This window comes from Psittacula echo (assembly GCF_963264785.1).
Source record: "Psittacula echo genome assembly, chromosome: 21".
Lineage (NCBI taxonomy): Eukaryota > Metazoa > Chordata > Aves > Psittaciformes > Psittacidae > Psittacula > Psittacula echo.
The window spans coordinates 2,962,706-2,987,750 of NC_137757.1; the positions used below are offsets into that span (position 1 = coordinate 2,962,706).

Below are 25,045 nucleotides of genomic sequence, written 5' to 3' on the forward strand. Positions count from 1 at the left end.
TAACCACTTCCAGTGACCGGATACTTCCTAAAGGAGCCTGAAGGTTTTGCCAGGTGCCTGTTAATTTTCCTTCAGGATCTGAGCCCTGACACTACTGGGCTGTGGTCAAGAAGCTCAGGGTTACACAGGGAGCAGTGCAGAGCGCTCAGCCCTGCTCACCCACCTCAACACCCTCTGAGCAATAGCACTGGTAACAGCCCTGCCCAGGACATGGGCTCATCTCCCCACTGCAAACCATCACCCACATATCTGGTAACTGCCAAAAGCTCCAGTTTACTGCATCTTATTCAGATCAAGACAGTGCCTGCCCAACAATGAGCATCTGCCAGAGGCATCCTCACCTTCTTCTTCCTCGGACCACTGTCTTCAGCCCATGGTGAGCCACAGTGAGGAGCCAAAAACCTTACAAACCCCAATGGTTGGCTGTCACTGAGAAAAGCAGCATCTTCTGTGCCCCACAGCTTTGGTGCTCACATGAGCTCTGAGCAACCCAGCACAACTCCAAAGCTGGCCTTGCTTTAGCAACAAGTTGGGCTGTGCGACCTCCAGAGATCCCTTCTGACCTCATCTATTCTGTGATCTGAACTTGTTAATTCATCATTTCAGCCCAGTAAATGGAACAGAAACCTCATCAAAGCTTGCTGCTGCCAGCACCCAGCATAAGGGTGGATCTGGAGGAATGGGCTGGCTCCTTTTTGGGCTGGTTGATGCCAGATCAGTTTGGCTGCAGTGAGAAACATCACCCTAAAGGTGCAGGATCAAACATGGCTGACCTTAGAGCAAAAGGAAAGCTGGGCACCACGGACTGGGCTCTCAGTCACTGAGGGATTAGTTTAAACCAGAGTTCTGAGCTTCCTGCAGGAACAAAGGGGCCGGACAGAGAGGACTTCAGGGTCCATTTCCTAACGCCAACACATCCCTCACCAGTTGACACATGGCACTGGGACTCACTGTTACACACAGAAGACTGTGAAGCTGCCATCCACGCTTTGGGTGTCAGCCAATACTAGAAACTCATCAGCTTATCTCAAGCTTATCACAGTCTGAAGAAGACAAAATTATATCCTTGGGATAAGAATACAAAGCCAAAACATGCAGGAAAATATGGAAGAGTTGAAGATGGAGAACATTTCCTCCCTTTCTCTCTGCTACACCAACTACTCCACATTCACCAGCAGCTGCTGGACCACAACCCCCCAGATCTCAATTTTACATGCCAAGGTACTGTACTCTCAGATGCAGCCATAGCTCACCTCCTTTATCTCTAGGTAGCAGTGATGACCACTCCAGTGTCCTGAAACAAAAGGGGTGGTTTCTGAGAAGCCTGAACACACCATTCCTACCCACTTAAAGCACCTATGAAGAACGCTCTGTAGGCCACACATCCAGTGGATCTTGGGTGCTCCAGGTGTCCCCTGTCCCATCTTCAGCATTGCATGGTCAGAAGCATGACTCAAAGAGGTGCATTAGAGACACATTTGAGATAAGCAAATCTGCCGGAGCTCAGAAAGCTTGTTGAGATCCGGCTGAATCCTTCCCTGGATGCAGCAGCTCAAACCATGACATCCTCATGGCTGGAGCTGGACAGGAACCAGAGCTCAGCGCCTGTCCAAGAGCAAGACGTGAAAGCTTCAAACCTCTGGATTCTCCCCAAAGCAGAGCCCATCATCCCTGGCCACCATGTGCATGGCCGGGACACAAATACAGGTGCTGGGATGCGGCATGTCCTGAGCTCTCAGCAAGCATGACAGACATAAGGCAGGAGAAAAGGGCAAGTGTGGAGACACGGGCTCCTTGCAGGGACAGGGATAAAGAACAAACCTCCAAATCCTGGAATTCTAAAGCCAGAATGCAATTATTCTGATAGTTCAGTATTTCCTGCAGGGATTCCTGTTCTCCAGCCTCCAACATCTGCTTGCGCTAAGGCCGAAGGATCAGCTCTATCTAATACAGTAATGAAGCAAGAGGAGCAAGCGCTGCATGGTTCAGCATGTTCTAGATGCTCTCATGGCATTAACTCCCAAAAATGCACTTTCTTTTTACACAGGATTTGTCTACTTTTGGCTACTGAAACTTGCTGCTCCCTTCACTGGAAGCCAAGAGGTGCTTTATCTCCTGCTCCCCTCCCGGACCTCACTGCCCAGCAGGTACATGGCAGCACGCACATGAAAACTGTCCCTGAAACTGTGTCCTGCTCATCCTGACATGCAGGTTGGATTTTAACGTGTGTTGTGGGGCAGGACATCCACAGGCACAGGAAGAAGAGCAGTTATTTAAAACTAAAGCAATGTCTTAGGTGTTTGTTGCACCTGAGAAAGGCTCTGAACACCCATCACGAGTGTCCCATTTCTTGAAGGCTTCGAAATCTGCAGGCTCTGGAGCAGCACTTTCCTTATTTCAGCTGTTCGCTGGTGCTCGGATGAGCTCTGAGCACTGCAGCTGCCCCTGCACATCCCCCAGGCACAAGCTGTGGTGTTTTTAAGGTTCTTTTCTTTACAAAACTAAAATAAATAAGGGAAAAAGTCGCCAAGAGGCACCGAGATACCAGCAAGTGCTGCTGCTTTCTGCACGAGCCTCAGGAGGCAGCATTGATGTGTGCCCCAAACCACAGCCTGTCTCCAGAGCAGAGGTGCTCCATCCCCCCCAGCATCCTGGGAAAGGAAAGCAAAGAGTGTGGAGAAACCCACTCCTACCTTCAGATGCCAAATGATGGGTTCTGAGCTGCCTGGTGCTCCTTCAGGAGGAAGAACGTGGGCTGTAACGGTCACTGCACAAGAACATCAGCTCAAAACCAGCAGTGGCAAGAAGAGAAATCCTCATTGCTCTGGTTGAAAATCAAGCAAGAAGCCCCCAAACCTGCAGATGATCCCTGGATTCTCAGTTCCAGAGTCCCAGCCTTTCCAGGGATAGCTTCAGTCAGGGCTAAGCTCTGCCTCAACCCAGAGCCACCCTTCCCTGAGCCCATTAGGAAAACACTTGGATCAGGTTGAGTTTTTAAGAGCTCCTTTACACTGCCTTGGCTCTTCTGCTCCACACACAACCTAAACCACCTTTGAAGGTCTTAACTGGTTTCCAGCATCACTTCAGAGCCTCTTATCATTGCTTCGCAGTTACTGATGCTTTTCAGGGTCTAAACACCCGTGTGCAGCTATTCCTCAGTGCAGGGGGAAGCACTTTGAGACTGGCACAAAGTGTCACGGATGTGCCACACAATAGATTCATTCACCAAAGTCCCTTGGGCTCAGCACTGTCCCCATCCTGCTGATGGCAAAATAAACAGGGATGAGTGACTGGCTCCTGATGAGAAACAAAGGCAGTGACAGCCTGGGAAGAGCAAAGGTGCCCGAACTGTTGGCCTCAGCAAAAATCACTTTCAGTTTAGTGCTGAGCACACAGATTGACTCAGTCCCAAACCCAAGGTCTCAACTTCTCTCCCATATAGGAAAGAAGTTTAACTGCTTTGTATCCACTGGGTAGTTATAAAATGATTGGGTAAACTGAGTTATGGATATTTTATAGCTAATACTGCCAAGGGTGGCATTAGGGTAAGGGAAAGCAGCATCATGCCTGTCACCACGAGCAGCCAAGCAAGCTTCTCCTTAAATAGCTCCTCACAAGCCCCCCATCTCTCAGCATGTTTGCTGTGGAACATCTGCACAACCAGCCATAAACATCTGCCACTGCCAATTATAACTCTGGAGCAGGACATTCCTGCTTCTTCAGCCCCTCTTTTCCCTTCCATCCCCTCTTCCAGCTCCCAAAAGGCAATGCAAAGGAGCAGAAAGACCATGCTGGGAATGGCCTTGGCACAGACATTTACACTGCAGAGAACAATGGCTGGTTTGGACAGTGGGGCTGGTTTGAGGGATTGACTGTGCAGATCTGGATTGCAGGGGAAGCCCTCAACAGCATCCCAGCCCTTACTGCAGCAGCAGTGTATTAGTTCTTCTACGCAGAGTGCCCTCATCACCCCTGGAGAGACACTGTCTTGTACAAGCCAGCATTCAGCAACCTTTGCAGCCTGTCTGGACAAAGCTGGTGGCCTTGGTACCATGTGTCAGCATCAGTTTGCCATTTCTCCAGTGCTCAGACACCTGAAGCCTGGGTCCAGTTCTGCAAGGCCACTTGGATGCTCCTTTGCAGGTACAGCCAGGGCATGGAGCTCCCCCAGCCTGCCTGGAGCAGAGTCTCTCCTACCAGCGCAGCTACCAGGCCAGGCAACAAGGAGCTGCAATGAGCCTAGCAGGGCATATGGTTCAAAGGCACATGCCAGATTTGTCTACACTCACCCTCTCCATATCCCAAACCAGCAGTTTTCCTCCTGTCCCCATCCCACTACCTCTTACTCCAAATTGGCTGCAACACAACCTGGGTTCTTGCTTGCTTGCATCCCTATTAGCCTCATCAGTATAAGAATAAAGCTGTTGTAAGGGTGTCGTTGGAATAACCAGCTGTGGAGAGCTATGGAATTAAAACAGAGAAATTCTACACTACAGAAAGGAGATGAGAACTGAGCTGGGCAGCTCCAGCGTGAGAAACGCATCAGCAGGCTTGGAACTGAAGCTCCTGAGGGATGCACTAGAGAGTGAAAGACAAGAAACAGGAGGAACCAGGGAGTTCCAAAGGGAACGGCAACACCAGTGTGTACTGGCACAGTCAGAACACCACCAAGTAAAACTCTGAGCTTCAATACTCCTGCTTCATTTGGTTACCCCAAAGCCAGGCTGGGGTCACCTGCGTGGCAGCTCACGGCACCTTGCAGCACATCTCAGGCACCGGCAGCACAGTGACAGCAGGGGTTTGGTGACAGAGCATGCACACAGAGGGGATGTCTCACATGCCCAGTCCACACAGCAGGCCTCAAGGAAACCCCAGAGCCATGCTCTTGGGAAGCAACCAACCTGCAGAGTGGGTAAGACTCCAGCATGGCCAAACCAACCTGATCTATACCTGCAGCAGGACTCAGGGCATGAGCTTCTTCCCAGATTTCCAGCCCATAGGAAGCACGACAACACTGCTAGTTCCACCCAGCTGGCTCAAGGACATTCAGTGACAATATGTAGCATGAGAGACCACCACAATCTACTGACTGATCACATCTTCTGCCCTTGGAGTTAATTACCAGTGGGTTTCCAAAACCCCAGGCTGGGAATGGTTCCGCACTCCTGCTGGATTCAGGCTATTCCGGGCTGTTCCTGGGGCTCCTGCTTGTTCTGATCATCTCTGAAGCTGTATTTTTAGCTTTGGCTTCCCAGTTAAATATCAGCAGAACACCTTCAACCTGTCAGTGCACAGAGAGCCAGGAGGCTGCGGGGTTTTGCTTTGTTCCACCTTCTGCTCTTTCCTAAAGCTGTTCAGAAGTTATAAAACCACCAAAGATCAAGACGAGAACCATGAGAAGCCACAAAAGGCCCAATCTTTGCAACAAGTGGAGCTGTCTGTTCAGGATGAAGTTCTTAGAGTCAATACAACTGCACACAGTGGCAACATGGATGTGTTTGCCAATGGCAGGGTCAGAGCTGGGCATTCACTTCAGAGCAGGGTCACAGCATTCACTTCCCCTCTCCAAAACATGGGGAGGGAACAAGGCCTTGAAGAAACCAGAAGACGAGAAGACGATGTCATGTTCTTGCTCCCATATTGTCACTGTGAAAAATCCCATCAAAATGGGCCCGTTTCTCCCACATGTGCATCCGCTGCTCCAACCACAACCATCCCATGGCCCATAGGCAGCTTTTACAGACCTTGGTCCATCATTCTGGTTCCTCCAGCAGAAGCTGCATCCTTCTAAGGAACTGAGCTCCTGTCACCAGCGGCTGGCATGTGTGAGCTGGTGACAGGCAGAAACAATGTGTGGAGCCCTAAATCCTCCGAGAGAAGCTTCTTAATGCTAAGTGCTTAAACCACTCCATCCAGGTGGGAAGTGTCCTCCCTGTGGCTCTCCTAAAGATACCCAAACCATTACACTGGGCACGCTAAGCTTGATGACCTCTGCTTCCATACCTGGCAGCAGAGGATGGTGGGGCAGACACCAGCCCTGCTGTAACCTCAGCTCAGGACATCCGGAGTCAGACACTATGAAATGCCCAGAAATAAAAGCCATGGAGCACTGCTGTTCCTTGAGCTTGTCCAGCTCCATCCTGAAAGCACTGAGGCCTTCAGCCTGCACCAGCCCAGCCCAGCCCCACGTTCCATCAGTGGAAGATCAGAGATGTTGCAGAAACAGGGCAGTGACCCCAGTGCTGTTCACCCAAAGGGAGGAAGTCTCAACAGTGAGGCTCCTGTAGAAATGTCCTGCCAGGAGTCAGGAACACCCTGAGATTCTGAAACCCTGTTTCAGACCAGGAAGTGGGATGGAAAAGGGAAGGAAATGTCCTGAATACAGAGATTCATAATCTGTGGGTTATGAACTACTTTAGAATAAAACACATGAGGACAAGCCAAGTTGGGATACAGCTTCATATGAAGGACACGGGATAAGAACTTTATATGAAGGACAGGCTGGAGGATGGTGGAAACTGCCTGTCCCAGGTCACCTCCTCTTCTTGGAGGCTCTTTCCAGCCCCAAGACATCCCACAGTAACATCAGGTCTGCGACATGCCCGAGATCCTGCTGAGCCCCAGATCTGCTGTGCTGAGCCCCAGGCACCATCAGCATCCAAAGGAGTTTGGGGAGCAGCAAACCCTCCCGCAGCACCGGGCCCAGACGTCTACAACCAACCTGGACTCCAGGACACACACACAAGCCAGGATAACACCTCAGCTCTGTGCTCCAAACAGCTCAAGGGCTCTTCCAAGAGCACCATGGCTGCACGTGCAGCAGACTCGCTCTTAGAAGAGAAAGCGCTGAACTTCTCTGTGCAACCATCAGTATCTGTGTGCTCCTAACTCCAGCCACCCCAACACCAACGTTCATCACCCAGCCTGATGGATGAGCCCCAGCTCCCAACTTAGTCCTGAAGTGACAGCAATGAGTATTTTTCCATCTCCTTCAAGCTGTAAAGCAGAGCTCACCTGAGCGTTCCCCTGCCAGCTACTCCTCACGAGGCTCCTCCACCCATCACCGTGTCCTCGCCCCAAGGGAGGAAGAGAAACCAAGCAACAGCAGAAATAAAGTCATAAAATACACATTACCTTTGCCCGGGGGCAGAAAGTCTAGCATCCAACCATCATCTTCACCTGAAGATGCCAAGCAGTTAACCAACACATCCCATGGCAGCAGCAGTGGTGAGGGATGAACAACTTCATCAGCTTCCTACCCAGGGGCAGCATTTTGTGCCCCTCTCTTACCCTCCCATGTGAGGGCAGGCTCCAGCCTCTGGGCTGTGTAACGCATGCAACAGTCGGGAGCGGATGCGAGTCCAGGAGCAAATGTGAGCTCCACTTCAACACATCCCCATGGTAACCATCTAAAACTCTTCACTTGGGCTTTGCAAGGGGAGGGGCAGGCTCTGGAGGCAGCCAGGCCCAGGCAGCAGTGTGCTGACAGCAGCAGTGTGCTGACAGCAGCAGTGTGCTCACAGCAGCAGTGTGCTCACACAGTGCAGGGACATGCCTGTTGTTCGACCGCACGCAGCACCGGGCTCTGCGCTGCCCTTGCTGTGGCTGCCTGGCAGCCCTGGCCCAGCCAGGCTCTGCATCACCTCCCTGGGCCCATCCCGGTCAGGGCTCGTCGCCAGCTGGGTTTTGGCCAAGGCAGCAATTCCACTCCTCCAGATTCCAGTGCTGGAGCTGCTCCCAGCTCTGCCCACCCAGCCTTAACGCTTTCACTGCTGCCCCGCTCAGCACCCGGCACCCCTTGCGATGTTCTGTTGTTAGCATGCACAGGGGTGGGAAATCAATGTAATGGGTGCCGTGAACCCACCAGGGAACCCCAGAGGAGCTCAGCATCACAGAATCCCAAGCATTGCAAGGGACCTCTGGAGGTCACTTAGTCCAACCCCCCTGCCAAGGCACAGTCCAAGTGGAGGAATGGTACAAGGACCTTCTGAGTTACTGCGAACTCTGACAGCCGGACCTGTGCGTGTGGGCAGGTCGCTGCAGGCTGCCTGTGTCCCTGCACCCTTGGTTTTCAGGTTACAATATTCCCTCGCCACCCGGCAGTGATGTGCAAACCATGGTTGAGCAGAATTAATCACAGGATCCCAGCCTGGTTGGGGTTGGAAGGGATCTTCAAGCTCATCCAGTTCCAAACCCCTGTCTTCATTTCTAACTTCTAAAACTCTGAAGTGAGCCCACAAGTCCTGAGCATCTCCTGTGCAAGGTAACTGCAGGGGCATCAGTATCAGTAGCACAGTCTGCCCATCGAGCAGAGCTCAAAGCTGCCAACCAGCACCTAGTTTTATAGGACATCCACCTCACCTTCTATTCCTAAGAGCCCAGGATACGTGTTTAAGGGTAAAAGAACAGGTGTGTAAGTGGCATGAAAAGACATAACAAGATGCTGTACACTACAGGTGAGGAGTGCCGACTCCTGGCTAAGAGATAGCCCTGGGAGTGCGGCACTGGCATGGATGGGAAGTCAAGAGGAAGCTTCTGCCACAGAAACCTCCTCCCTTTGGGACGGTCATAGAATCACTGAACAGTTAGGGTTGGAAAGGACCTTAAGATCATGTAGTTCTAACCCCCTGCCTTCCCCAGCTGCTGCCTGGCTGGCATGGAAAGGCTGAGGATGCAGAGGCCAAGCTCTGCCACATCTCGCCTTGCCCAGCAGAGCCGACCTCCAACCCCAGCCTGACGCGGAGCAGAGGAGCAGGACCGACCTCTGGCACAGGCACCCCTGGAGCTACACTGCTCTGCAGTGTGGGTTTATTTGAACCCTGCGGCTCCAGGCTGTGCTGCACAAAGAGGAGCTGCAGGAGATACCCAGGAGCCTGCAGCCATCCGGCCGCCAGCCACCAGAGAGTACATCTGACAGCCATGGAATTACCAACCTGGCAGGCAGAGCTGCTCCTCCTCGCCGCTTGACCTCCCTTTCCTCCCTTCACACACACACGTGGCCTCAGGAAAGCTCCCCTCGGCATGGCTGGCTGGGCCCCAGCTCCACCAGCACCCTGCCCAGCAAAGCAAACACTGGTAGGAGTGGGAGGCCCCAGAGCTGGAGAGGGGATGTGCCTGCAGAAGCCCTGCGCTCCTCCACCACTGCTGGCAGGCAGCAGAAGGGACAGATTAGAGCTGAATTAAGTTACCAGCATTAAACAAACATGCCCGGCCTCTTTGAAGTTCTGCTTCCCTTGATCATGAGCTCATTTCGCTCAGCCCCAGGAAACCATCAGTCTCCATGGAGTTAACTCTTCACAGGACATCTCAGCTCCCCCCAGCACCTCGTGCCCATCGGCAGAGCTCATATAACCACAGACAGCACTGACCTCCTGTGTGTCTCCCCAGGTCTCCCTGATTTAGGTGGAATTCCAACTAGGAATGGGAACCTGCCCAACTCCACTGCGTGGTCCTGCAGGCTCCAGGCTGGCACATAAGGAAGCTTTGCTGGAGCTGGAGGAAAGGGGGATCCCTCTGCGGTGAAGCATCCTCCAACCCTGCCAAGAGCAGCACTCTCAGGTTCTGGGAGGACTGTGCTCAACCCTCCTCCAAAGCAGGGCTGAGAGGTAAAGGAACAGGGAGGAATTTGATTACAGACAAGGAAAGTTCCCAGCGCTCTCTTCGTTTGGTTTAAGTGGGAATTGGAAAGTCTGGGCCAGGAAAGGGAGGGGGCAGCCACAGAGAGGAAAGGAAAATACCACAAAATACCAAAATACCAAAGCTGATCCCGACTCCAGGACATTTTTGCATGGCTCATACAATCTCTGCAATCCCTGCTCTTGTTTCTGGACTTGAACACCACAACCAAGACAGCAGAAACCTGCCTGAGAGCCTCTGCCTGGGAGTGGGAGATGTGACTTTCAGGCTTCGCTACTTTAGTATATGAGTGGGAACTGAAGAGTGGCTGCTGGTGAAGCCAATGCAAGAGGGGAGTCACTGCTGCCTGTCAAGGGGGGGAAGCAAATGCTTCACAGGGTGGCTCAAAATGACCACAGTGTTGCCGCACGCTGGGGTGTTACTTCTTCTGGATGCTCTGCTCACTCACAGCCCTGGCACAGGGAGGCTGGAGAGATGCTGCCTGTGCTGGGTGCTCTGAGTCATCCCACTTCTCCTAGGAAGGCCGTTTTCACCTTGCTCCTGAACCCTTCCATGTCCAGTTTAGTGCCAGGAAAGCTCCCACCCAACACAACCACGTCTTTAGCCCCTTGTGCAGTACCTGAGAAGCACTTTGGAGATGCCGGGGGTGACCCCAGGGCAGTGCTGGGGAGGGCAGTCCCAGCCAGGAGGTCCCCAGCAGCTCCGTGGCACCCGCAGGGCAGAATGCAAACAACCAGCAGGAAGCGAGGGAGAGGCTGGGAACATCAAGGCCAAATGCAGAAATCCAAGATAAACAGCAAGAGCCTTTCAGTTCCCAGCCAGAACAGAATCACCCCCACGCGAGGGGAGCCCGAGCTAGCCTTGCAGCACAGAGAACAGGGCTGGCTCACACCGAGGGACAGCAGGAAAGCACCAGCCGGATGGGTCAGCACAAGCTGACCCTGGGTTTTCACAAGGAACAGTCTCATCAGAGAAATGCCTTTCCTAAGCAGTCCTTCAGCTCCAGCAGAGAGGCTGCTCTCCTTCTCATTTCATTGTCAGGCATGTGCTGGGTTTGCCAAGCAGCAAATGCCAGAGGGATGAGCATGGGGACAATGGCAGCTCCCCGGTCCTAAACGCAACTGCAGTGCTAGCAAGCTAAAGACACATCTGAAAACCTCCACAGCCAATGCTCAGATCTCTGCAAGTTCATCAGCACCATTCCAAAGCAACAATCACAGCCCTATGAACAAGGCAAGTACAACCCAACCAGACCTGTGCTTCCCACGTTCAAAGCAGAGATCACAGGACACGGCAGAGCAAGGTCTCTGCCACAGGTACAGTCACATGTACATGCCACATGTACAAACAGTCCTGCAATTTCATACTTCTTGTTCTTCCCCTACTTCATCCACAAATAGCCTGGTCCCCATGTGGAAAACTCCCTTGGAACGTGTGTTCCAAAGGCGCAGGAAAGCCTCGACGGTAAGTGCTGAGGAGGAGCAGACCTCAGCAGTGGTGCTCAGCTCCACCATCCCTTCAGAGAGCCATCTCCTGCCCACCTCCATGGATGGCTGCTCCTTAGCACCTCGAGGCCAGGCTGTTACACTGCAATTACATGGGATCATCTGTACCTTTACCACGCATGAAGCAGCGTAAGAGAGCCAGGCACGGCACCCAGATGTGCCTGGTGCCAGCCTCTGCCTGGTTTGCTGCTGTTTGAGAGGTCAATGGAGGAGGAAGACACCTAAGCAACAACGTGGGCCTTACCTTTTGTTCCAGGGGGCTGCAGATTATCTCCAGTCAGCGAGCACCAGCCTACGGGAAAGATGTCCCGGGAATCATATCGGCACCAGTAATCGAAGGCACCTCTCCAGCCATCAAATGTTATGAGGACCTCAGAACCTCTCACCTCCCCAATGGTGGCCGGGCAGATGAAGTGAGGGTTCTTCCTGTCCACTGCCTCCAGCTTCATACCTGTCTTGAAGAAGTTTTGGGATGGAGATGGTGGTTCCTATAAGGAGAAATTGAAAACATGCTCAAAGAGGATATGCCAGGGCTCTGCCCTCCATCAGCAAACTCCCCTCCAGGAGCAGATCAAGAAGGGAGCTAGTGGGCTGGATGTGAACCCTAACTAGGTGTGCTGGCCTAACTACACAACCACATGCCCTTCAAGTCAAGAGGCAATGAAGTCCACTGCTGAGTGCTCTGCCATCACCCTGCTGCTGGACCAAATCCACACAGTGCTACGTTAACACTGTACCCTGTGACACCTCTGCCATGCAGCACAGGCAGGAAATAAAGCTCCAAAGAGCCTCTATAGATACTCTCACCTTGTTAGCTCAGAGCAGGAAAACCTGAGATATGAGAGTCATTCTCTGTCAATCTTCCCCAAACTGCAGCTTTGCTAGACATGTGAGAGATCTGCCACCCATCCTTATCTGGGGCTTGCTCCTCCTTGTCTTTTACACCTGAGATATACTGAAGCCACATCAACCATCCCATAGCACAGCACAAGCCTCTAGAATGGCTTCTGTAGCTCTCTGACTAAAGATGTGAGATTACAAACTACAGACCCATACTTGCAGTGTGGCCTCAGCAGTATTTGCCCACCTCCCAAGCTCTGGTACATTACAAGGTTTCAGAGAGGTGCTGACTTTCAGATACTGCATTCCTGGCTTGGATAGCACCTGCAGCCCAAGTGAAAAACAAGCCCATCTCTCAAGCCTGAGTGTTGAAGCCCAAGACACTTTCTTAGCAGACCCCTGTCTGCATCCCGACACTGCTGTGATGCAGCCATAGAGGGTACAGGTCTGCCCTAGAGAAGCAGCACCAGGGCAAAGCTGGGCACTGTTCGCCTCCTCTGGTGAGACACCAGCTGTGACTTTGGTGCTGTGCAGTAAAGGGGCCAGGCCAAAAGGGTGTCTTCACAAACAGTGAAATACCTTGTGGAAAATCCGGACAGGAGCCATCTCTGCTCCATTCAGAGTCTTCAGAAGGAACATGGGCCAAGAGGAGGCATTCAGCCGAAAGCCTGCAGGGGAGGAAGCAGAGATGGAGACTTTAAGGCTGGATCCAGCAGCACACGCCTGCTGGGAGGGGACCTCTGCAGCAGGCACACACTGCGATCACACATCACCCTCCTCCTCATGTTGGAGGGTGAGCTGTGACCTTTTCCAGATGCTCTGCACACAAAACACGATGCTGTTGAAAAGAACCCCCTGGGGACGGCTATTTGCAATATTCTGCTGAGAACACAAGCCTGTACATTACCCAGGCAGGCACAGAGCTTTGTGCACCACTAGAGCTGGCAGCCTCAGTGATCCTGCTACAGGGAGACATGAATCAGCAAGTGCACACTCAGAGTATGGAATTTCTTCCTCCATAGGGAATCTCAGCTCCTGGGTGGTCCCCTCCACCTTTTACAGCGAGCTGCAGGCAAGCTAACCTGACTAAATGAACAGGCTGTGGCTTGGCTGGGAAGCAGGTTTAACCATTACAGGAAAGAATGGCATCTTTTGGCTCAACGCTGTCTATGAAGAAAAGTACAGAAATAGCAGAAAGGGGCTTATGGGAAGAAGAAAGCAAATTCACATGCTCTGGGCTATGGCCCTGAGTGCAACTGCACAACCAGGTGTCACAAAACACCTTCTTTGCTCAATATCCATCTTCCTGCAGAAGCCATTTCTGCTGCTCAGCTGAATAGAGCATTGCACTGTCTGTATTTGTGGTGGTTTGAAGATAACCCTGGGCCCGGACCTAAAGGGAGAGCATCCCATGGTGACTGACATGGCAAAGCTTTGCCAGGGTTGAGATGCCACAACACAACATCCTGGGGGGATTCTGACTGGACACAAGAGGGAGATTTTTCCCCATGAGAACAATCAGCCATTGGATAACCTCCCCTGGGAAATGGTGGATTCCCCAACGTTGGCCACTGTTAACACCTGACTGGACACGGTGCTGGGACATCAAGTCTAGGGCATGTTTTGCCCATAAAGGTTGGACCAGATGGTCCCTCAGGTTCCTCCCAACCTGGGATTCTGTGATTCTAGCCTGGCCCAAGGTTACGCAGGTCAGAGCTGGGCACAAAGACTTCTTCCAGAGCATGAACCCTCTCCTCTGGCCCAGCCAGAAACGAGTTTTGCTCAGCAGCTCCATTACCCTTATTGCCATCTGCTGGCAAGAGCCAGGCAAGGCACAGAGGGAACCACGGCTGCCAGGCAGGACCGGTACCCACAGGAGATGGGCAGGCCACGGGCTGCTCCCTGGGACCAAGGTTTCCAAGAGATGTCTGCAAATGCACAGCAGCGTGCATGGAAATAACATCAAACCCGGCAGCTTCAATTCAGAGCTGCAGCAGGTTTTGCCTGTAGCCAATATGAAGACAAAGGGTATCATTAGACCTGCAGACACACAGCTTCGTGTGGTGGGATGTGAAAGAACATGCATCTGCTGCTGTTCCTTCCTTCTTCAGGAACGTCAGTCCCAAGGCCCTCACTGCAGTTCAGGCTCTGCTTCCACAAAGCTCACTAATGGTGCTCCATGGAAAAACATGATTAAAAATACCCCTAATTCCAGGTGTCCCACTGAAGGTTTCCTGCATTGCTACAGATCGGCTTGATCTTATTTGGGGATGTGCTAACTGAGGGAGGCTTATGAAGACACTTCACAAATAATGGGCAGCAGAATGCAAAAGCAGGTTGAGTTTGGTGCTTCATCAGGAAAGAACCAGCAAATGAGCTCCTCATTTGGCCAGTGTCAAAAAGATGTGTTCACCCAAAGACCAGACTGGAAGAAGCATCTGTTTGTCCATGTTAGTGATCAAGCTGCACCAAAGTGAAATTAAATCAAGAGATGAAATATCACAAGTGTCTCTTCACATGAGACAGGACTTAAATCACTGGGAACCTTGTCAGACCTTCTGTTTCCCCATCATGTGTTCCCCAGCTGACCTCCTATCGACTCAAAGGCACTGGGGCACAAATACTCTTAGACGGCATGAATGAAACCTGAAATGCTTTTGAAATCAGTGTCGGGGTCAGCAGTGCCACAGCAGTGCCTCAGCCCTGACTGTTCCCTTGGTTATTCTCTACCTCAAGTTTCACAGATCCCCAGCAAAGCAGCTCCACCGGCCACCAGCACCGTGCTCAGCTCCAGGGGGAGCACAGGGGAACGCCCTGATGGATGACACCCAGTTCATGCCAAGCACACCTTGGAAACGACAGCACTCGGAAGCAGGATCAGAAGCCCAGAGCAATGGGCAGTGGCCAGAGACCAAGCCATGTGCCAGCACTGCCTGGGTGACTGTGGCATGTCTCCCAGTAAAGGAGAACCTGGATTTGTTCTGTCCTTATACAGGCAGTTACCCAGGAGAGGCCATCATGGTTGCTCTGCCTTCCAACACTACCACCCACACCCCTGGGTCACCAGGGCTTTGGGGTGCCCTCCATTGCTTGTGTGTCCCCCAGGAATCAGACTGGCTCTGGCATTCTTTCCCACAAATGCATGGAAATGGTTTTCCTTTGGGGTACACAGGGATAACTTCAGAAAGCATAAGAGCACAGTCAGCATGTGCTTATCCTGAGCTTGAGCAGCAAAGTGCAGGCAGCTCACCTAGGTGCAAAGAGCTCTTTCACCTACACTCTAAAGCACCTCCTTATCCATGCCACAATGTCCATGTGGAAATGCAGACCTGGTGTGGGATACATGTTTAACAGCCCAAACTAACAGGGCTGCTCCATATCACAGTGGTAGGCAGGGGCAGTCCAAGGGTCTCTGTCCCAGGCACAGAGATATAAAGCCCCCAGGGTTTTCCGCACAGATCATGTGGGTGCTCAGTGGACAGCTGAACTCCAGCTCACCCAGTGGAGGCTGCAGCATCCCTCCGTTCTTCTCACAGTTTCCTATGGGCTGGATTTCAGCAGAGTCCACCAGCCTCCAGAAGTCATTCTTGTTATCACTGCCATCGAGGCGCAGGCGCAGGCGCGCGCCCGTCAGACCCACCACCGTGGCGATGCACGTGGACGTGGTGTTCCGGGGGTCCTGGGCTTCCAGTTTCATACTGATCTTGAATTCATTTGCAGGTGGAGTGTATGACTGCAAAGAGAAAAACAGGGACTCACGCAGAGCCAGGATTTCCACTATTTAGGCTGATGCCCTGAGAGCACCAGCACTGATTCTACCAGAGACTGACAGCATCCTCCAAGCACAGCATGGGAGCAGACACCGCAGAGCAGCAAAGAAAGCTTGGTGAGCGCTGGCAGACCTGTAACCAAACCTACCCTTTCCTCATAGCCCTCTTCTCAGGGGAATCACCCAGCCAACCCAACAGATATAACTCCTCTGTGCTGCTAAGGAGTATCCTGGTACACCCAGACCTATGTATACCATGTACTGTGCCGATTCCCTCCTGCATTCCCTGTACCCACCTCTGTGCTCAATACCTGATGCCCAGGGGCTGCTATCCCATCACCAGAACCATTTCTCTAAGGACCTATGCTTGGCAGAGTAAAAACTTTCTCATGTTCCCATCCGTGCATATACCAGAGTAAAATCTGTGCTACTCCATCATTTGCAGCACCCAAACCTATCTTTGTTACCTTTGCTTCAGCACACTTGGTTTCCTGTTAATTCTCTGATACCCTTAAGCATCTTCCTTGCCAAAAAAGGGGCCTATCCCAGGCAGGGAACTCCTGGGTCACCAATGCACCATCCCCTTTGACCTTTCTTGTTTGCACCCTCTTACCTGCTTGAAGCAATGGGCAGGAGCTGGGATGGCACATGTTTCTTTCAGGTATTTCTCCCAGGTGAAGTGACCTGAGAAGAGAAAACGAAAGGATTCAAATAGGAACCGACAAGTAAAAAGCTCAGAGCAAGATGGCTGGACTCCAGATACCAGCGGCTCTCCAGTTCTCACAGAGGAGGTGCTCACAGGCAACATGCTCTCATCAAGATCCTCTGATGTTTGTGACCACGGAAGATTTACAACTGCAGCTGACAGGCAGAACAAAGCACCGTGCTGCCTGCGGCATCCTACTGCCTCCGCGCTGCTGAGCGGGGTCTGCAAAGAGCGAAGGTAACAACCTACAACTTCATATAAAACACCCAGCACAGATGGGGAGCTGTGGAATCTTCCAGATAACTGCCCCTTAGAAGTCATTTGTTAAAGAGATGGCTCAGTCTGGGGATTAAAAACAGCCCCTGTGGGCTAAAAGCAGCTCAAGTCAAGAGGAAACTGCACATGCTGATGCTGCAGCTCCCCTGGTCCAGCCACACACCGCGGCCCCGCATCTCAGAGCAGCATCAGCCCGATCCCAGCAATCGCTTCCTGAGGCAGACACGGAGCCTGTAGGCAGGATGGAAGCGGGGATCCTCCAAACAGAGATTGCCTGAACACAGCAGCCCACAGCCAGCACCAAAGCCCTTTCCACTGAGCCCTCACTCTTCCCATGTACAGCAGGAAGGGTAAAAGCAGTATGTCATCCAGGGGAACCTGGTATTAAATGAGGAATTAAAAGCTCCTGTGATCTGAGCAAATTGTGACTTTTGCCATTTCAACAGAGCAGCTGGGAAAGGCTTCTTCCAGCATGACACGAGCTGGTATTCATCCCAACAGCTCCCGGGAGACCGCCGCTTGCAAGTCATTTCAAGAGCATTGAATGTGTGGCAGCACAATTAAAGAGTCAGCTCCTGCTTCCCCTGCTCACATCAAGTTGTGAATCAGTCTATTTTCAAAACAAAAGCTACATTAAAGAGCCATTTTAGCTACTGCAGTGCACACCACACCTCTAAGAATTCAGGCATCAAGGTCAGCACACGTTGCCTCAGTTCCGCTTCACGTGCACAGAGAAGCCGTCAGGGCTGGATAATCTCCCTGCTCCAAATACATAAAAGCAATGCTACTTTCTTGCCTCCTCCCATGCAGATGATGAGCACACTGTTAAATACAGTAGAAACGAACAGAAAATACACAGTTTTGTTGCCACAGTGCCTGAAGGTGGTGTCCTTGACATAAGAAGGATGTGGAGCTGTTGGAGCCAGCCCAGAGGAGGCCATGAGGATGATCAGGGGCTGGAGCACCTCCTGTATGGAGCCAGGCTGAGAAAGTTGGGGCTGCTGAGTCTGGAGAAGAGAAGCTGCGTGGAGACCTCAGAGCAGCTTCCAGTGTCTGAAGGGGGAAACAGGGATGCTGGAGAGGGACTCTTCATCAGGGACTGCAGGGATAGGACAAGGGGTGATGGGTTCAAACTGAAACAAGGGAAGTTCAGGTTAGATAAAGGCAGAAGCTCTTCCCTGTGAGGGTGCTGAGGCGCTGGCACAGGGTGCCCAGAGAAGCTGTGGCTGCCCCATCCCTGGCAGTGTTCAAGGCCAGGTTGGACACAGGGGCTTGGAGCAAGCTGCTCTAGTGGAAGGTGTCCCTGCCCGTGGCAGGGGGTTGGAACTGGATGGTCTTTAGGTCCTTTCCAGCCATTCCATGGTTCAATGATTTTACACTTGGTCATATCAGTGAAACTCTTTGCATGAATTATGTGTACTAAACACCAGGCAAAGCACGCCCAGGCATGGCAATGCCTCTTGCATCCCTCCACATAACTCTTACTTGCTGACTCAGGCTCATCTCAGACTGGGGGTCCTTCAGAGGCCTCTGTCTGTGGAGCACAGAGGATGCTGGTAGTGACAGCACCGTGTGTCTGCCCCAGGGCCTGAGCAAGGCTCTTTGGAAGGGATCAGCTGCGCTCCACTATTTCAGTTTAAAGAAGAAACCTCTCCTCTGCTCAGCTGGTTTCAATCCTTGCTATTAAACATGGTCCTGGGTTTTAATCCTCCTCCTCTCAGCGGCTCACGCAGCAGCCGATGCTGCTCTGCTCCCCGCAGCACCACGCTGAGCTGGGACTGAGCTGCACAGCCCCAACAGGAGCAGCGAACTCCGAGGCAGCTGCCTGCCTCTAAAAATAGTGCTTGCACATGGAACTTATTTGAGATTAATTCAGTTGGGACCCCACCACCACATGAAGACACACACACCCCACCAGAACTGCAGGTACTTACGACTCATGGTTCTGGGGACTTATTTTGCAAGGAGCAGCAGAAAGACTTCTCTAAACACTGAGAAAAGGCAGAGTCAATACAGCAGTTCAGCTTTTCTTCTTTCTCTGTTCACCACCAGCCATTTCTTAATGGTTTTAACCTGCCAGAGGGGAGACTGAGATGAGCTCTTAGGCAGAAGCTCTTCCCTGGGAGGGTGCTGAGGCGCTGGCACAGGGTGCCCAGAGAAGCTGTGGCTGCCCCATCCCTGGCAGTGTTCAAGGCCAGGTTGGACACAGGGGCTTGGAGCAAGCTGCTCCAGTGGAAGGTGTCCCTGCCCGTGGCAGGGGTTGGAGCTGGATGAACTTTAAGGTCCCTTCCAACACAAACCAGTCTGGCATTCTGGGATTCTCTTCCCTGCTTGCTCCCCACCACGCAGAGCAGACTGTACTCCCCCAGACTGGAGGGATCATCCACTGAAGGGACCATGTTCCTCCCTGTACCATACCTCAGACCTGCTTGAAGGAAGAAACAAGAGGAGGATCCTTAATGAGAAACACCCTGGGTTTGTAATTGCATCTGTGAACTAAACAAGGGCCAAGGACTGTAAAGCTGCATGACTCCTGGAACTCAGCTGTGAAAATGCCTACTTGGGGCAATGGTCCATCACTCCTGCTTGCATTTGGAAAGCTCCTTACCACACACTTCTGTCAAAGGGAGACAGCACGTGCAGGCAGAATGTGAAATCTGGGCTCTGATGGCTTAACCTTCCAAAATACTCGCTCCAAACCAAACACTCCACACATCCAAGGGGTCATAGCTGTGAACAGTGCAAGCCTGGACCTTTGTGTTTCACTTCTCATCGTGTTGAGAATCTATGTTCATCTTTCGCCCAGAATTTAAATGAAGACAGAGTTTCTGTTGGTCTCTAACTGAAGCCTGCTTTGGGCCCCATTAGCATTTCAGCTCCCCAGGGGTCATCTATCCAACTGAAACAATACATGTGCGTTGCAGGTCACATCTGTGAAGGAGAACGTGCCCTCCCCAGATCAAGGCATCCCATTAAAGTCTGCAGCCCATATGTGTGTCTGCTAATGAGCATCAAGCAGCACATGAAAGCAGCACAGTCTGAGCCAGCTTGCTATGAAAATGAGCAAAGGATGGTGTCTGCTGGCAGATCCCAATGCCTGGGCACAGCCTCCCCAGGGACCAGCTCTCCCAGCACGACGGCAGAGCTCCTGCATGTCCTGCCTGTCACGGTTCCATTTGCTCAGCCATCAGTCCAGCTGCACATTCTCCATCAGTAACAGCTACAACCAACACCATGATCCCACTTACTCACTGTCTTGCTCAGAAGAAAGGTGAGGATGTGTGAGCCAAACCAAACAGGTTTCAACCACCAGGACACTGCTCTCCTGCTTCTCAGAGGTGTCCCAGTGCAGCTTTACCTCTAAGCAGGAATGCTTTCAGCAGGTGAGAGAGCTGCTGCAGGTTCACCCCTCACATCTACCCCAGGCTCGGGAAGTAAGGAGCTGCTCAGTTTCTTGCAGGGAGCAGATCCCTCGCTGCTCCACCATGGGCTTGTTGAGCAGACACGTGCCCATCAGCCTGTCTGCAGAGGCTCCTCCCCAGGCCAGCGAGCCCTGGGATGCAGTGTGCTGTGGTGGCTGGTGTGGATGAGTGCTGCTGGGAAGGCTGAAGTTCCCAGAAAGCTCCATTTCAGGTCAGCACTGCCCCTGAGCAACAGCCAGTCTCTGCCATCCGCACACAGAGCAGAGGGGAAACAGCAGCAGAGCCCCAACACCCCAAACACTGGTTGTACACAGGCCATGGGAGCTGTGGCAGTGCCCCATAATGTCACATGGAGCTTAGCGTGGGCTGACAGAGGACTCAGGACTTTACTGGAGGTGCTAACACACTTCCTGCCTTGGAGAAGGTCATTCCAAACTGCAATCCACAGAACTTCATGTTAAGGGCAGACAAGAACAGATGAGATGCCCCAAGAGCGAATGGTGAGGGCTGATGGTGGCCCACAATGTGCCAGAGAACCACCACCCTGAGTGCCACCCCCGAGGCACAGCAGCCACTGCAGCTCTCCTAAGGGCTCCATGACACACAGGAGAGAATTCCCAAAGGCAAACACGTATTTCCTGCTAAAATGGCTTAACTCAGGCAATTGTTTAGTTTCCTGTTGCTCTCTGCTTGGTGGGAAGTATGGACATTGCCTCCCTTAAGGAGACAGGCAGAATGTAAGGACATAAAGACATCAACTTCTTATACTCTGTAAGTAAAATACAGGCCCTAAAATCATTTACTAAATTACACAAGCCTTACGTGAACTTCCTGAAGCTGGAAGTCACCTGCGTCCCCCCTGAGGACTGGCAGGAGCTGAGCACAGGGCCACAGCCCTCCCTGCCTGTGCTGGGGACACCTCATCTCCAATGACATGGGACACCTTCCACTGGAGCAGCTTGCTCCAAGCCCCTGTGTCCAACCTGGCCTTGAACACTGCCAGGGATGGGGCAGCCACAGCTTCTCTGGGCACCCTGTGCCAGCACCTCAGCACCCTCACAGGGAAGAGCTTCTGCCTAAGAGCTCATCTCAGTCTCCCCTCTGGCAGGTTAAAGCCATTCCCCTTGGCCTGTCCCTACAGGCCCTTGTCCAAACCCGCTCTCCAGCTTTTGTGTCAGCACTGGCAGCTGCTCTAGAGATCCTTCCATGGGCCTTACCATGTCTCTCCCACAACAGTGAGGCCTGGGCTAGCCACTGCTGTGAACGTGGAAGAGGCGTGTATGGAGAGTAAGAGGTTCCTTATGCCCCAAGTGCATGGAAAAACATGGGCAGAGTCACCCCTCAGCACTCGCAGCTGAGGAAGAAACAGATCTGCTGGATCCTGGCTGGTTTCAAATGAGCTGGCTCAGCTCTGGGCTCACTCCATTGTCTTCTCGGGCAGTTTTGACAGTGATCAGAATTAACCACAGGAGGACTCACATGAGGACTGCCCAGAAGCAGTTTTTATCTGTAATCTAATTTGGTGTTTGCAGTTTCCCACATCCCAACAACTCAAAAAGCTTTCAGGAGAAAATAAACACATGGGGAGAAGGGGAGAGGGAGAAAAAGAAGGGGAGAAGGGGGGGGAGAAGGAGAGAAGAGGAGGAGAAGGGGAAAAGGGGAGGAGGGGAGCAGGGAGCTCTCTTACCTTGGTACTGGGAGGGGGACTCTGACGGGCGGCCGTGCTTGTGCTTTTTACCATCTTTCCAGTCTATGGCTGAGACAAGAGACAAAGTGTTTGTGTCAGTGAAAGCAGCTGATGGTCTTGAACATTATCTGCCCACGGCACCAGCTCTGAGGAGTGACCTCCCTGGCCCTGTCACGACCCAGGTAACATGGATCATTTGTCTAAACTGACGGGGTGCTCTTGAAGCAGGGAGAAGACCTGACTTGAAGTATCTGCATTTGCATCTTAGTCTCTGCAAAGCCCTCACCAACCAGTGTCCTCCCACAACTGCAAGCAGCAACCTAAGAAGCAGCAAACGGGGGAAGCTCCATCATTTTAACTACATGAAGAAGTGGCAACGCTCAAAAGGAACAAAAGCAAAAGCCACTAAAACTGGCTCATGTGGGTCTCACTACACCAAGACATGGGAAGTTCAGGTTAGATCTTAGGCACAAGTTCTTCCCTGTGAGGGTGCTGAGGCGCTGGCCCAGGGTGCCCAGAGAAGCTGTGGCTGCCCCATCCCTGGCAGTGTTCAAGGCCAGGTTGGACACAGGGGCTTGGAGCAAGCTGCTCTAGTGGAAGGGGTCCCTGCCTGTGGCAGGGGTTGGAGCTGGATGAGCTTTAACGTCCCTTCAACCCAAACCAGGCCGGGATTCTATGAAATGAATGTAAAGGGTGGAAGGACATGCTTCCTATAAGTGTATCCCCTTAAGGGACAGTATTCTGCCATCTCCTCAAGAAAGCAAGACTAAAGGACACAAAGTATTTCAGCCAGAAGCAAAAAAGCCCCTGTGGATGGGTAAGGCTCCTCTCGGTGTTGCTGAATAACTCTAACAGCATCCGTGCACTCCAAGTAACCTCTTGCCATACTCTGCTAGAGAAGTTCTATTTTATTCTTAACCTTTAACATGCAAAACTCCTCATTAAGCAGGCAGGAAAAGCAGCAGAGAGGGCAAGAGAAGCAAGAATTTCTGCAGGCAAATGAAGAACAAGCGAAAGTTCAATGCATTATTAAAACAGCAGGTAAGTAGGACACAAACCCAAGTGTTGCTGCTGTAACCTATGGCCTAGCACAGGTCCCACAGCACTGGGCTGAGGCATCCTGCTCCTGAGGCAGGGAAGAAGCTGTGTGCAGCTGGGCCGGAGGCCACAGTTCTGACAATCAACATGGCTCTTTGATTCCCAGCCCTGCAGCTGCCTCGCAGCACGCTCCCCCCATCCCCTGCTCGCCTTCATTTATTTGCACTTCATTAAAGGACAAGCAGCGGTTGGAAGGGGATGATGCTTCTGTGAGAGGAGCCACCAGAGAAGCAAGGATGTTTAAAACACAAGAAAGGGAGGAGAGAAACAGAGCACAGAAGTCTCCTGCAATAAACCTGGTGAGTGTGCAGCAGATGTGAACAAAGCACTGCGGAGGATGCTCCATCCTCTAAGCTGCTCCCTTCCCCCATCCTCCCAGGCACATGTGATGAGATCACCCCAGTCCAACACATACGCGTGGCACAAGGCTGAAGGAAATCAATAGTCCTCTTAAGCACAAGGAGCCCGAGCAGCTCAGCTGCAGCAGCCCCACAACTTCCCACTTGAGCTGGGGGGAGCATGGGGAGTGCATGCGTGGCTGCTGCTGCGTGGAACAGGCAAGAGATTCGGGTGGCCAGAGGTAAAGTACCAGATGTCATCCCCACAAGGTAGGCTGGGCTTTGGTTTCACGCCTCATTAGAAGGGGAAGGCTTGTGCCAGCACAGGAGCTGTCTGCCTCACGCTGGGAGCACAAGCAGATGGTGTGTGCTCATACACCAGAACACCCTCACTGCCCAGCACTGCGCCCCATGAGCTGCAGGGGTGCACCCAGCAAGGGACTCCTCCTCCACCTGCTTGGGTGAAGGGTTCTCTGCACGCTGCTGGAGAAACAAGTGGCTCAAACTTGTGTCCACGCGTGCCCTGTGCTCCCACCCCATTGCTGTCCTCATGCTGCACTGGGTCCTTTGCTCAGCACCAGCTCTCTCCCGGGCCTGTGGCTGTGCCAAGCATCAGTGCTCACCTTTTTGAGGGCCTGGTTTCCGCATCCTATCACCTGCTGCTGTCCTTACCCTGGGACTGGCTGCCTTTTGGATAACTGAAGATGTCTAGGAGAAAAGAAATACACATGAGAACACTCCCCATTCTGGAGCACACAGTCATGCGCAACGTTAATCACATAGCGGGGAGAAAATAGATGCTCTTTCACCCTGGGTTGAGCAGAACATCTCCTAGCGAACACAGACAATTCATTCCAACCTCCCTCAATCTACAAGTCTTTCTCCAATATGTGGACAACTTCAAATGTACAGCAGTGGGAGCAGCATAACTCAGGGAGAGGAGCACATGCCAGTGTCTGTGTTAACTGCTGCGGGTCCCAGGTGGGTGCGTGGCACGGGGGGGCTGTTCCTCAGCACTAACAAAGGGGGGCAGAGCTGAAATGTATGGAAGAAACCACATGGAAACACAACATTAACTCTGGCAAAGCAACACTGCAAACCCCAGCTCACCACTTGCAATTCAAATTGCTCACAGCAGTTCTGGGTAATAAGGATGAGAAATTGGACAAAGAGCCAGGAAACATTTTTGCTGTTAGGACTGCAATCAGTGGCCAAGTGCTGCTGCATTTCCTCTTCTTTTGGTTGGAGGAAAGCTGGCTGGACTGTCCCCAGCAAGAACAAGCACTTGAGCAGTTGCATTCTTCTTCTGCTTAGAAGAATGGTACTGAAAATCAGAGCTGTGGGGAGGTGAGAGCTGGACACATCCACGAAGCCTGGTACCAAAACGGATGGTTGAGCCACAAACAAGCCCTTTGGAAAGTGGTAAAAGCATGTTTGACACTGCCCTAACTAATGAAAGATGAATTGTGTGACTCTCACTCCATGTTGTTCACAGTGGGGCAGTCAGGCTGCAGGACGTGCAAGGAAGCTGGCTGGGGACACAAGTTTCTGCTTCAAGGGTTATTCATAGATCCAACTTGGCGAGAGGCTTTGATTTGGAAACCCAACTACAAACTACAGCCTTGAAGTGCAGCGCTTGCAACATTGAGCAATACCCTGACATGGAAAATACTAAAGGAATATTAAATGCTAAAGGAAAAAAAACCAAAAAAGGAAAAAACAACCTAGTTGTTTTTTAATCCAAATCAAAAGGCACACAGGAGTCTCT

General features: G+C 52.1%; 1 protein-coding gene across 4 annotated transcripts in view; it reads right to left on the reverse strand.

Annotated features, from left to right (window-relative positions):
* The window catches only part of SCMH1 (Scm polycomb group protein homolog 1), a 62,840-nt gene that overhangs the window by 22,506 nt on the left and 15,289 nt on the right, over positions 1 to 25,045 (reverse strand). For 3 of the 4 annotated variants that reach the window (XM_080632514.1, XM_080632513.1, XM_080632516.1), the window contains 6 exons: positions 23,901 to 23,985; positions 21,842 to 21,910; positions 16,364 to 16,434; positions 15,480 to 15,714; positions 12,561 to 12,649; positions 11,386 to 11,629 (listed from right to left, as the gene is read on the reverse strand). In XM_080632514.1, the coding sequence (XP_080488640.1) occupies positions 11,386 to 11,629; positions 12,561 to 12,649; positions 15,480 to 15,714; positions 16,364 to 16,434; positions 21,842 to 21,910; positions 23,901 to 23,925 (733 nt within the window). In that variant the 5' untranslated portion in view covers positions 23,926 to 23,985. Of the gene's footprint in view, positions 1 to 11,385; positions 11,630 to 12,560; positions 12,650 to 15,479; positions 15,715 to 16,363; positions 16,435 to 18,666; positions 18,806 to 21,841; positions 21,911 to 23,900; positions 23,986 to 25,045 lie in introns of those variants that run through there. The other variant, XM_080632515.1, reaches the window with a different exon arrangement.